General features: G+C 39.0%; 1 protein-coding gene across 1 annotated transcript; it reads right to left on the bottom strand.

Moving 5' to 3' along the window:
- Positions 1 to 1,436: 1,436 nt before the first annotated feature.
- On the bottom strand, positions 1,437 to 13,980 carry wdr76 (WD repeat domain 76). Its single transcript, XM_020052680.2, is given in 11 exon segments — positions 1,437 to 2,657; positions 3,090 to 3,122; positions 3,124 to 3,199; positions 4,358 to 4,411; positions 6,429 to 6,622; positions 6,878 to 7,036; positions 7,144 to 7,300; positions 7,448 to 7,515; positions 10,710 to 10,802; positions 12,986 to 13,096; positions 13,692 to 13,980. Coding segments are annotated over 11 exon segments (1,149 nt in total). The 5' UTR covers positions 13,752 to 13,980; the 3' UTR covers positions 1,437 to 2,513.
- Between the last annotated feature and the right edge of the window lie 944 nt (positions 13,981 to 14,924).

The following is a 14,924-nucleotide window of genomic DNA, read 5'->3' on the forward strand; positions in this document are numbered from 1 at the left end:
GCGTTGGATTGTGTCAATAACAATCACTTGCCAGCTGAATAGCAGCCTACTGTCCTAATATGTATTGTAGCTAACGTGTTTTAGTTTGGAACATTAGGGATCATAATAAATGAGATACTCAGAGATCAGAAAGATGGAAAAACGTATTTCCTCATTAGTCGTTCGCCTTCAATCGTTCCTTCAGGTGATCCAAGGGTCTCAGAGACTTCCACGTGTCTTTTGGTAAACTCTAAGCAAGATTGGATGAGTTTTTCTTTTTGCCATTCTACATTTACATTTTAGTAATTTATCAGATGTCCTTATTCAGAGCTGCTTACAGTAAGTACATACATTTTAAAAGAACTAGGTGAAACAACCACACTGTTAAGTAGGATGTGCAATCAATTAATTAGTTATCGGCAAAGCGCTGTAAAGAAGCCTATACAAATAAACATTAAAAGTTAACAAAAGACCACAGACAGAGGTGGTAGCAGTGAAACAATGTTTAAGTACTCTCCCATGAAGGCAACCTTTCTGAAGCACTGCTATAAAGCGCCTCCCTGATTAGCACCCTCCTTGGCTTTACTGTGCTCCAGGGGATCTTCAATGTCTTGTAAATGTTTTTATATCCTACCCCTGAGTGGTGCTTTTGAAGAAGGTTTTACTCCGAATGTTCGTCTTCATTATATCATTTTTGTTAGTAATTGCACAAACCAAATCTTTAGCATATGCAATCAATTATTTTCTATAACTAATTTAGAACAACTTTTAGAGCAGATTTTATTTTTCACTTTAACATTATGGACTTTTTGTGTTGGTCAGTGGAAAAACAAAAAACAAAATCAATGGAAAATCTATTTGGATTTCATGTTGTAACACAAAATGTGTTCAAGTCCAAGGATGAATACTGGGGTGAATATTTTTGAGAGCCACTATAAATATGAACAAGTGTCAAACCAGTTTCACGGAGGGTCGAGTTTCTGCAGGTTTTCGTCCTCACCTTTTACTTGACTGATTAATTGGGTCACCAATCGGTTTAGGTCTCAGTTGGGTACCAACGGAAAGGTAAAAACATAAATCAGCAAACACTAGGCCCTCCATGGAATCCATTTGACACCTGATACAGTATGTAGATGGACTACCCAGTTCACTGTAGGGACAGTGACGTTGTTGACCTCAGTTTAAACCTGTCAGTCCGTGACGACGTAAATATTTCTCAAGCTGAACATTTCTGATGGAACACTGTGACAGAGAGTACCTCTTTTAAATGCCAGTTACATGACACTGTTGAATACGTTTTCGGACCGTCACTATTATTTAAGCTACTACATTGGAAATGAAAACAAGTTACTTACATGAAGATTTGTAGATGTATTAATGGAATACCGAGTAACTACTCTTTACTCTTTCAGAGTCCCCAGTTATTATCTGTATTGAGTGATTGACACACGTCTGCCATGCAGCCTCAAGCTAAACAATCGCTGCCCCTGCATTTAAGGTTAGGATAAAAGTTAAGGTACGGTATTAGTTAGGGTTGGCAGATTATTTTCATTATGGACTTGAATGTTTTGTTAGATTTTTGTGAACAAAAAACATTTTCACTTTAACATTATGGAATCATTTATTGATCAATCAGAATGAAATACATGCAAATCCCACACTTTCTAATGCATATGGAACAAAGAGAGGTGAACTGAGTTTATCAATTTGCTATGTAAATTTGGTTTTAATAACATTTGAGATATTTTTTGTCCAGGCTCTTATAAACTGTTTTGTTTCCTTGTAACCGGTGCTACTGTGAAGCTACAGTGTGAAGTATAGTTTAAGGGCAAACTTGCCTAATATGTGTTACATCCCTTCCATCTAGAGGTGATACAAAGGCACAACAGCTTCACTAGGAGGTTTTCTGGCTACCAAAACCATTAAAAACTAAATTTGCCAGCCCAACCCATACAGAAAAAAAGTTCTTTCATCAGACAAAATATCCCCCCACAAAAGACAAACATAGACGTAACAATAAAAAAAGGCTGCTTGCGCATAAACAAATATATATATATTTTTTTACAGTTATTTCCAATTGCTTTTGCAAAAAAAATTTAAACAGTCTTAACATTTTCTAACCTCAAAGTGCAATTGTCACAACTGTTTCATGGTATATCACAACTCTATGGCATGTCTGCAAAATGAAGTAACAAACCCAAAACAATTAATAAATTCTTGAAAATGAGCCACAACACATGCAATTTTCTTACGAAATTCTAATCTGGTGTGAGCAAGAAACTAACAGTTCAGAGATATGAACTTATCGTTTTGAAAAAATATAATTCTCATTTGAGAACTGGGCCAAAGCGATTGAGAAAAACTGTAAAACACAACATTTCCTAAAATCAAGCTCTTGGTCCATATTTATGAAGTAAGAGTAGGAATGCTGTTCTACAATCAGTTTAGCGTTCTGAATCAAAATAAATAATCGTCAGGGTTTCTGATTCTAGGTCAGCATTATTGTTTTGTAAACACATCCCGGATCACTCCTCTCAGTCGGTGAAGACGTACATTTTTCCGCGTGCGTTACACCCGAGCAAAGCATTCCTGTGAGGATGGAATAATGTGACAGAGAGTACCTTGGTCATTTTTGGGTGCTGGAAAGAGTGCTGGAGCTGCCCACCCTCATGGAACACCTGGATGAAACAGAAAACCGTATAAACCAGGTGGTAGAAACAGAATTGGTATTGGCTGAAAGTCACTTATACATAAATTAACATAAAGCTGTTACGCCCCCGACACACTTCAGCCTAACAGGGGGCGTAACATCCACACTGAACATAATCGTGTAATACACAATAGTTGTACATGAATATAATTGAGATGCATGGTTGAGATGCAGGCTTGAGTCAACCTGATTAAGAGAATCAACTACAGTAAGGATCAGATGGTGAATGAGTATGATGACATTATTTCAACCCAATATTAAGCCTCACAATGTCTGATTGTAGGGAGTTTATTCTTTTCTGTGGAAGATTCAGAACAAACATTGAATTGAGAAGAAGGGCAATCGTAACTTAACCCGATCACAACTGCTGATGATAGACATGGGAACCAACTGTGAATACCTGCATTCTGCGAGGCTGCTGTATGCTGCCCACCCACAAAGCAGTCTTCCTTCTTGGGGTCCCACACCGCTGCCAGATCAGACATCCAGGGTTGAGTTTCCATGCCATGTCTGTAAACCGGGGCAGAGGAAATGTATTAATCAGATATAAACGTTCAGAATTGAAGGTATGGCAGCATTACAGAAGTATAAAGATGCTACTGCCAGTATTCAGGATGTGTTGGATGATAACTACAGGTATAAACAAAACCACGAGTCAAAGGCTTGGTCAGGCTAACATGGGCTGATGATGTCTTGGTGATTTCTGTGATGGTCTATGACCCCCAAGTGTGACAGTTCTGTACGTTATCACCTTTTAATCCCTTCATCCCTCAATCACACCCCTAGGGTATACTGTACGGCATAAGAAAATCCCAGCCAGGGGTGTAATAAAAGTCTGGACCCACTTTATTCAAGATTCAAACATTTTCACCCCTGATCTCACCACACACATTTTACAGACTAGGAACGCACCGATTCTATTGCTGATAGTTTTCTGCTGGATCAGCCATCACAGGCCAATTTATTGAAATAAAAATCCCTGATATATCTTCTGCACATAAGTTTTCAAAGCCTTTATTCAGTACGGTGTAGAGGCGTCTCAGTCAGAAATCACAGCTTTGACTGTTCATTGCAAAGGGTCTGAATACTTATTCACATGAGACATTTCAGTTTTTCACCACCGATGAATTGGCACAAATTGCTTTTGCTTTGACATTAAGTATCGTGTGTAGATTGATGGGGGGAAATATAATCAAATATTAAACTCAGTGTATAACTGAACAAAATCTGAACAAAGTGAATGGGTCTGAATACTTTCCAAAGCCACTACCCTAGAGGTCTAAACAATGTTGCTTTGCACATTCAGAAAATGTATGACTTATGACAATGAATAAAACGTCCACTTAATTAGAGTTAAAGGTATAATTGAGCAACAACTTGTTTTATACGGATGTCATTTGTTAACTGGTCAAATACTTGTAGATCGGGGAGTGAAGACATCGAAAGCTACATTTGCTGCACTGCACACTTCTTCCAACTCTAGCAACATTGACCGTCACTCACATCATTATGCGACACAGTATCTTCAAGTTATCCTAACACTTTGACTAAAAGCACATGACAAAAATAACACAGACACTGAAGTAAACCAATACGAACAGAATGTGATAATCTCTAAAAAATTGTTAGTAAAAAACATTTGATAGTATAAGGAACTTTGGAGCTTACTTGATGCGAGTCAGTAGTGGAGCTTTGTGGGTTATTTCAGAGGTGTCATAAATCCTGGGGAAAAAAGTCAATATAGTTCTAAAACGTTGCAAAATAGATACAGAACCTACTCGTTACCTCAATCATTGTTTTGAATCCCTAACTGAATTACGTAAATTCAACATTTCAATTATAGTATCCAATCCATCAAAGATCAGAGGAAGCACAAGAGTCGCTAGAGTGTAACGAAGTACGGAAACCCCTGCCAGCTATACCTCTACATCCCAGACAGTGCTGGGCTAACGCACATCATATTTTGGGACCACCGGCCACCAGCCAGCTGGGGAGGACAGAATGCTCTAAAGTCTAGAATCAAGACTAGACAGTAACATCTTTTTGTATGCCTACCCAAATGACAGAACACATTATAATGGGCAAAAGCAGAAGCTACAGTGGATATAAAAAGTCTATACACCCTTGTTAAAATGCCAGGTTCCTGTGATGTAAAAGAATGAGACAAAGATAAATCATGTCAGAACTTTTTCCACCTTTAATGTGACCTATAACGTGAACAATTCAAATACAAAACTCACAATAACCTGGTTGCATAGGTGTGCACACCCTTAAACTAAAACTTTGTTGGGGCACCTTTTGATTTTAATACAGCACTCAGTCTTTTTGGGTAGGAGTCTATTAGCATGGCACATCTTGACGTGGCCCACTCTTCTTTGCAAAAGCGCTCCAAATCTGTCAGATTGCGAGGACCTCTCCTGTGCACAGCCTTCTTCAGATCACCCCACATATGTTCAATTGGATTCAGGACTGGGCTCTGGCTGGGCCATTCCAAAACGTTAATCTTCTTCTGGTGAAGCCATGCTTTTGTGGATTTGGATGTATGCTTTGGGTCGTTGTCGTGCTGAAAGGTGAACTTTCCTCTTCATCTTCAGCTTTCTAACGGACGCCTGAAGGTTTTGTGCCAAAATTGCCTGGTATTTGGAACTGTTCATAATTCCCTCCACCCTGACTAAGGCACCGGTTCCAGCTGAAAAAAAACTGCCTCAAAGCATGATGCTGCCACCACCATGCTTCACTGTGGGTATGGTGTTCTTTGGGTGTTGTGCAGTGTTGTTTTTGTACCAAACATACCTTTTGGAATTATGGCCACAAAGTTCAACCTTGGTTTCATCAGACCATAACACATTTTCCCACGTGCTTTTGGGGGATTTGATGTTTGTTTTTGCAAATTTCTGCCGGACTTGGATGTTTTTCTTTGTACAAAAAGGCTTCCGTCTTGCCACCCTACCCCATAGCCCATTCATATGAAGAATACGGGAGATTGTTGTCACATGTAGCACACAGCTAGTACTTGCCAGAAATTCCTGCAGTTCCTTTAATGTTGCTGTAGGCCTCTTGGAAGCCTTCCTGACCAGTTTCTTCTCGTCTTTTCATACATTTTGGAGGGACGTCCAGTTCTTGGTAATGTCTCTGTTGTGCCATATATTCTCCACTTGATGATGACGGTCTTCACTGTGTTCCAATGGTATATCTAATGCTCTGGAAATTATTTTGTACCCTTCTCCTGACTGATATCTTTCAACAATGAGATCCCTCTGATGCTTTGGAAGCTCTCTGCGGACCATGGCTCTGAGATGCAACTAAGAAAATGTCAGCAGAACTTCATTTGTGATTAATCAGAGTAACTTTAAATGATGGGAGGTGTGTAATGACTTCTATTTAACATGAGTTTGAATGTTCTTGGTTATTTCTGAAGACAGCCACATCCCCACATGCACACTTATGCAACCAGGTTATTGTAAGTTTATTTTTTCCCCCTCAAAGATTTCAGTTTGTTTTTCAATTGAATTGTTCACATTATAGGTCACATTAAAAGTAGAAAAAGAAAATATTTGTCTCATTCTTTTACAACAGAAAAACCTGGCCTTTTCACAGGGGTGTGTAGACTTTTTATATCCACTGTATTTTGGACCATGAATTCAGCATAACAAAAATTATTAGTGACTTACCCCTAAACTCTTGACATAGTAACTTTGAAGTGTGCAAATCTTGCACGGTACAATGCACACAAACTTACCTAATGCTGTCGTCTAGGCAGGAGGTCAGTACTCTGTTGCCAGTACCAGGGGAGAAATAAGCACCAGAGATGCTATCTGAGTGACCAAGAAGCTGGGAGACTGGCTTGTTGGACGACTCCTTCATACACCGAACATCGTAAATGCTAACTACACTAGAGAAAAATCCGACATTGATTCTAGTTGCCGAAACAAACTTTTATTTTTAAATGTATATATTGAATTTTAGGATATTATCAAAGTTGAAGTATAGATTGGATGACAGATGTTGTTGACTTGATTGGTTAAGTGTCCATCACACAGATTCCCATAACCTACCTGTTCAGAGCTACCACGATGTACTGCTTGAGACATTTCATCATTCATTGAGAGCATTACACAAGCTGAGCGGATATAATTGATCGTTTCAGATAAGAGACTACTCTATATTCATTGTATTACGCATCGGTACCTCATCAAAAACGGCCTTCTTCACATTTGTGCTCCGTAGCGTCCCATCACAGCTGAGGGTCAGCAGATCTGTAGGATGTGACCTAGAAAACGCCATGCAGACCACTGGCTTAGTGTGTGGCTCAAACAGCAACACATCGTTATCACCCATATCAGAGTCCTGAGGAAACAAACAAGCACAGTCAAATTACCACCAACAATTCTACACCCAGCTTTAGAGTGTGTGTGTGTGTGTGTGTGTGTGCAGACAATACTAAGATCACCCACAGGTATCCACAGCCCAACTTCACCGCTGTTGTCCCCAGCTGCCATGAGCAGACGACTGGTACAGGGGTGGAAGGCTGCTGAGAAGATACTGTCATTCATCACCTTAGCTGCTCCTCCAAACTCACTCAGCTCCATGTCCTTCAGATTACTACGGTATCTGGAACATAGAGGATGTTGTCAGCCTGGCACAGGATCACACATCTTTACATTTAAAATCAATAGGATGTAAAGTACATTTAAAAGCCAAATGGCTATGCTCCCAAATGTCAAACAAAAGTAAAAATATTGCAAGCAATAAGCTCACTCGCTCAGAACCATCTCCTCCACATCTTCATCATATTCTTTGTCTTCGTCTTCCTTCTCAACTGAATCCTACGAAATAAAATAAACAGCAAATGATCCATAAGAAGAGTGAACTGTAAACTGCTAAGGACAGACAGCAAAAAAAGTAGGAGCTATATTCATGATGAGTAAATGTGCAATCTACCATGACTGAGTATTTCCCAACAGTCATTTTTCAAATTAACATATGAAAAGCCAAGTATTATCTATAAGACTGAGTAAACAGGAATTTTATTTCCACAATAAATAAGAATGTATGGAGAGCTGCGGAACTTGTCCCATGTTATACCACAGATATGGTCGATTTGATTGTTCACCTCTGATTTCCACCTGTATTCATAGACTTATTTTGGAAAACTGCCTGACTTAGCAAAAATAAATATATTTTATTTGTCTGTGTATAAATAGTCATAGCTCTCACATGGATGCACTGAGAAGGCTAGATACTGAGCCTTGGGGAGCAGAAAAGAACTGTCAAATGACCTGCATAACAAGGTAATGGAAATGTATAAAGATGGAAAAGGATATAAAAATATATTCAAAGACTTGCAAATGCCAGTCAGTACTGTTCAATCACTGGATTTTCCAAGTTGGGGAAAATTCGGGGATCACTTGATACCAAGCCAAGGTCAGGTAAACCAAGAAAGATAACCTCAGGAGAAATACAAGCTGCTCTGGAAAAAGACGATGTGGTGGTTTCAAGGAGCACAATACAATGATACATGAACAAATACGAGCTGCATGGTCGAGTTGCCAGAAAGAAGCCTTTACTGCGCCAAAGCAACAAAATGCCGGCAACACCATTTCACGCCTCAAAGCCTCTGGCACACTGTAATTTGGAGTTACAAGAGCAAAATAAATCTTTATGGTCACAACCATAAGTGCCATGTTTGTAGAGGGGTCAACAAGGCCTATTGTGAACAGAATACCATTCCCACTGTGAAGCATGGTGGTGGCTAACTGGTGTTTTGGGGGTGTGTGAGCTATAAAGGCACAGCAATATTGTGCAAATTGCCATGTTTTGTTTTATGATTGTGCCAGTCTGTTATAACCTACAGTTGAATATGAATCCTATAAGCAATAAAATAAATGTGTTTTGCCTGCTCACCCAATGGTTTCTTTAATAATGGTAAATATATTACCAACTCTCCAAGGGTATGCAAAAAGTCAAATAACACAACCCCATTTCCAACAAAGTTGAGACGCTGTGTAAAATCAAAATAAACGCTGAATGCAAAAATGTGCTAATCATTTAAACCCTACATTCAATAGAATATAGTACAAAGACAACAAACTGAAAAATGTTATTGTTCCTTGAACAATGTATGCCCACTTTGAATTTGATGCCAGCAACAACTTTAAAAAAACTGGGGCAGGACTGGAAAAGAAGTTTAATTTTTCAGAAGTAGAGATGGGGAGGGGTTAACCCCTCTAAAAAACTGCACAGGCAAATAGTGGAACAATTTAAGTTTTCTCAACGTAAAATTGCAAAGAGTTTGGGGATCTCATAATCTACAGTACATAATATCATAAAAAGATTTGGAGAATCGGGAGAAATCTCTGTATGCAAGAAACAAGGCTGAAAACCAATTGTAGGACTTCAGGCTATGAATGTAGCAATTGTCAAAACCCTACAGCCTGTAGCCAGAAAACTGTTTAATTAATAGGTTTTAATTAACTGTTTAATTAACAGGTTTTTAAAACGTAGGCCTTTCAATGGGCATATCCATACAGTTTGAAAACAAGAGAAACAATAGCCCCATATGAATGTGCGTAAAACAACACATTTGACATTGCATATTTTACCATACACTACAATATGCCAATTTAATAAAAGAGTGGAAATGTACAACCTAGTAGATGTTCTTTGTGTTTTTGAATGAGCTACGGCGTTATCACACAATTTGTAATTTGACAAATGTGACAATACATTTCATTTTTATTCTCACAGAATAAAAATTAAAAGCATAAAATATGTAAGCTTAGACACCACAAATCCAATAAAACAACCAATAGGCCTACTCAAATTCAAAGTTATAGGCTATAGTTATGCAGCACTAAACGATAAATGTCTCACTAGAATTTCACTAAAATGGAACAATAATTTTAACACAAGGTCTTTCCAAGAGTCATTGATCTTCAAGACAACTTCTGAAATAGTATAAAGCCTCTTGGCCACATTCTCTAAACTACTGTGTCTTTTAACAGATCTCAGTTGAGATATATTGAACTTCATGCTAATTTCCAGCGCAAAAACTCACTCGCTAGCTAAAAAACATTTACGAGAAAGAAACTTATAATGGAGGTGTCCGGTTTCCCCATTATGTATCGCTTCATACATAATTAAAAAAAAAATGTATGCATGGAAGGTTTAAGAGACAAATCGTTGACTTGACATCGTCATAATACGTTTCTAGTAGTGAAGTCACGCGTATACTAAATACCTATTAATAATATTTGCAGAGACGGCTTTTCCTCCTATTCTGGCTGACGATGGCATATATTAGGAACATACGCCCTGCCCGCGTGGACAGTGTGCACGCTAGATTCGGCTTAGCAACAGCTCGCCAGAGATTGAGCGATTTGCCAGTTCAGCGAGTTGACATTTGAAGGAGAAACATTTCAATTCGAATTACTAGATTACTGGCACGGTACGTAGTGTCACCGACAACGGAGCAAAAGGACCCCGGTCGAATCTAAATGGTCATTATTTAGTTATAATAAGACAGAGCGGCTCTTCCCACTTGGGGAAGACCTGTCTACCTCAAGACATGGCCATCACGATTGACAATTCCAGTCTCACCTCCCAGAGTGCAAAGTATATTTGTTAACTCACGCAGGAAGCAGCATAAGTAGTTATCCAGGCACTTGCTATCTCACATATGGACTACAGCAACTCATTGTAGGTGGGGATCCAAGATCATCCCATCAAACCACTGCAACTTATCCAGAATGTCATGCATAGTGCAGTGTCCAGAATAGTGTCCAACTTTTCAAAGTGCTCACATATCACCCTGCCCCTCCACACTCTGGCATCCATCAGATGGAACAAACATATTCAGCAGTAGAAATGTTTAATCTGTCATTACCGATCCTTCTTGATCAATCTGTTTGTTTCTCGTTTCAAATCCTCCTTGGCCTATTGAAAAAACAATAATTTATTATTTTCACCAAAAAAGAGAACCTTGAATCTCGAAAATCGTTTCTTCAACCAACTAACCAACCTCAAGCAGTTTTATGGAGGACAGAAACTCTTGGTTTTGTCTGATGTTATCCAACCGTTCCAGTTCATATCTCGATAGACGATCAGGTTGTATCTGCAATGTAAAAACAGAATAAATTCAGGTCGACAACAGGTAAACAAAAGTTCATCTTGAAGATAAGATTAACAAGATTTGCTCCCAAAAGGTGGCACGCAAATTGGTATATTAGCCAATTCATTATTATTATTTATTTTGCATCTGTCTTCATCTTAAACTTTACCAACCATGCACAGAGCCACAATGTCAAAAGACCTTCACCTAGCCAACTGTAATTGTCAAGTTGTCAAAAGCCCTTTGTAGCCTGCACAGCACAATTTCGGACTAGGGCTGTCACGATTATGTCATTTTAGACGATTAATTGTCGCAGAAATAATTGCGATGAACAATTTAATTGTCTATAGTGTAAAAATGTTAGGCCACTATTATAGTGTAAGTCTAATAATATTGTAATAATACACGTGGTGGATACCTCTTTCAATTTGCCTTAAAACCAAAACGCACCCAGAGTGGTGCAGTTGTGTTCGGCTTCGGAACCACCATTAAATTAAATGTTGTTAACGATTGCTGTTCACAAAACGCAACCGCAAAGCAGTGACAATGAAATGTTGCTGCGCATCATGAAGTTTCACCTCTCGCTCTGCTGCAAATATTATAGCCTAGTTATTTGAAACAGCCTTCCTTATGTAGCAAAATGAGATTCAACGTTTATTATGCAAAGGGACAACATATATCTATACATACAATTTAATGTGCATTATCTAATTTGGAAATACTGTTGGAAAGGACAAAATTCGAAGTAAAACTATTTTGCACACTGAGTGTTTTCTCTTTTGTCGATCAGAGTTGATGCAACAGATAAGCGACTGAAATGTGTTTGTCTATTAAATAACAATGTTGCATAATTACATTACTGTGCATAGCAAAACAATTCTAAACTAGGTCTAAACACACTGAAATTAGGAAGAAAACGTTCTGCAGAGCTGTCAAACGCTCATCTTCTCCCATGCACTAGACATCCTGAGGGAAACTGACATTATTTGCGTGGTATTTGGTGAGACGTTTCTAACATTGGCCTAAAAAACCCTTATTCAGATTGGAAACATGATTTTGGAATCAAAATATTGTGCAAAAAGATTTTTAAAGATCTTTCTCTATGAAATAATTGTGATATGGCTCTAATAACCATGAACAGGACAGCCCTATTCAGGACCCAAAATGTTTAAGTAGTCCAATTGATGGGACTTCCAATGGTTTGATGAAAGATTTTTATTTGGAGATACATTTTCTTTGAAGGTAAATGACTGAAAGGTAAATCTCAAAATTAGATACAGATTTACAACTAGTGCCCTCTCTCGTACAAAAAAGTAAAGTCAATAGAGTAGTCTGAAAAGGGGGAACATTGACTAAAATGTACTCACTTTAAATAAAATGGTCCTTCTCCACTCACATGTCATCAGGAAATAACATTTAAAGGGTGGATCCAAAAATTAAAAAAACATGAAGGACAAATTCTGTTTTGGGAGCAGGGTGCTATATTAACTAAACCGAGTCAATGAAGCCGTAGCAACTCCTCAGCTTGAAAGCTTTACTGAAGTTAAGAGATTTGTTGGTGTTTACCCTCAGGCTAAGGTAATAGTTCACAAAGTGTGGCTGACAGTCTAACGTATTAAAAGTGAAATAAATTAATTACTGATAAGCCGTTTCTCGTCTGATTTCAGTAACTGAGGATTAGGTTTGTGTTCTGAAATCTGAAAGATTTTCTCTGCTGCATAAATGGGTCAAAATTAGATGAGGTGTGTAGGTATCTATGTATATTATGACTTGATATACTGTGTGTAGCGAGTGAGTAATGGCTAGTTAGGGCTGTGTTGGTGCGCTTCAATCGGTTATGTCACTAGCTCTCAGACCTGGATGTTGTTTCCTAAGGACCACAGCTGTTCTAGGGGAACAGTAACTAAACTAAGGACATCTGGTTCTAGCCCCGCATGGAGTGGATGGACGGTGGAGAAAGCAATACAGTTTCATATGCAACTTTTTAGTTGGACCTCCGACTAAGCAAGGCATTAGATTGGTTTGATGTTGTGTGAGGCAACACTGATCTAGACTGATACAATTCTAAAGTAATTTCACCAGGCCTAGCGTAGCATGACCTTGTCAAAGCAGCAAGCCTGTACCAAACCACTGATTCAATCATGCAGATAATAAAACCTTGTCAGGTCATATTGGTTCACACTTACCTTTCTTTTGGCTTGGTAATTTTGTTTAAAGCTGGGTGTAGGTACCAGGTCCTCATCAGAAGATAATTTCTTGGGGTTGAGCTTCTCTCGGATCCCCATGGCCTTTGAATCCTGTGATTCATTGGAAGAATAGGCTACATGTAGTAATGACTTTAAAAGCTGTACAGATGTATCATAAATAACACAGAGATGTGTCAGATATGTTTTACGGCTCTACCATGTTAGAGATCTTCAGGTACGCACGTAACATATAACTTGTCCACATTTGTAATCACTCACGCAAAGTGTTCTACAGAGTAGTGAATCGGGCACTACGGAGGTGTCTCGTAAACAGTGGTGTAGTACAAAATCATGGACCCTGTAAACAGACGATTGATTAGTAGACACTCTCCTGAGTATTTCCTACAATACAATTAGTGAGTAGCCAATGACAGGCACGTGGCCTGTTGGCTACCCAATTTTAATCTCCCGCGACCTACCCTTGTGTCGGCATCCAGACTTTGAAAACCACTACAATACATAACGCCGGTACTGTATACCATTGCAACGAACACGTTCGTTAGGTAACTAGTAAATCCACTACCAATGTCTCAGTCTTGTGTGTTTTGATTAGCATGGAGGTAACTCAAAACTGAAGTAAAGCTAGCATTTGTGAATAACGTTAGATGTATTATTGTAACGATACTGTGTAGTCCTCCAATCTTACCTTCAATATGATGTGCAACTTCACAAACGCGTTCGTAAGCTTGGGGTCTTCTGGATCCATAAGGCAAAGGGAGTTGCAGATGTTTATCTATTTAAGAGCTGTGTCTGTATTTACAATTTCTGGACTGCTTTATCTGGATCTAGATACATCAGATGGCTAACGAAAAAAATAGCAAGAGTATTCCATCCTCTTCAGCAGGGTTTAACCTCGGTAGGCATCCTACGTTATTGGTGCATTACCGCCACCTATTGTGCTTGGGTGAAGGCTGATTGCTGCCATCCCCGTTTTCCAAGAAACATTGACAAAAGATTGAATACTGTATCTGTTGATGTACTAAATAATAAATAATGTACATAAAATTATTGTTTCCCCTCTTCTTTCATATATATCCTTAATCTCTCTTCCTCATCCTCACTCGCCCACAATGGATCAACACGTTCCACAGACATATGAGGGACAGACCTCGCCTTAAAAACGCATACCGCAAGACACAAAAGTGTCACAGGACAGGGACACCCCTATTTGGTCCAGACAACGTAGAGGCACAGCAGTACAGAACCCGCTGGTCGGTGGACACAAAAGGAAGCCGCATTGGAGTGGTCAGTGAGTATGACTAGACATTGCTACAACAATTCCAACGTAGCATGCCGAAATGACAGAAATGGGAGTCAAACTGACACCTGAGCTTTGCTCAGTGGCAGCCCACGGCCTGAGAGGGAAGCCATGGTAAGGGCCAGGCTGACAGGACTAACTCTCGGATATGACGTTAGGATAGGGACAATAAGTCCTGCCGGATCACCAGGTGCCAAGTAGATTCTTTGGGCAGGCAGACACTGGAAGCACAGCTCCTGGGTCAGTAGGGAACAACAAGAAGGAGGGACAGACTCTATTATTAGGGTGAATACAGGACAACATTTCAATAGATATTAAGGAGTCAGTTGCAGAATAAAAAAATACTATTTAGGACAGATTGTTTTATGTTGACAACAAAATCAGCTGCAAACAACAGCGTGAAATGAAACCAATGCTAGATGAATACATTTCATTTTAGGTTAGTCATCCTCTTTCATGGGTCCCAGTTGTACAGTATTTAACATACTCAAATGCCTGGCTTGGGAGTCCCTTAAAACAGATTCATTTCAGCACGTAATATTTGTGTTTTCTAGACAGATTACTCCCATGAGATATACAAATCACATGCAAGAGGGATATGCTCATGTAATTTTAAGATCA

The sequence above is a fragment of the Esox lucius genome, chromosome 2 (genome assembly GCF_011004845.1).
Source record: "Esox lucius isolate fEsoLuc1 chromosome 2, fEsoLuc1.pri, whole genome shotgun sequence".
NCBI lineage: Eukaryota > Metazoa > Chordata > Actinopteri > Esociformes > Esocidae > Esox > Esox lucius.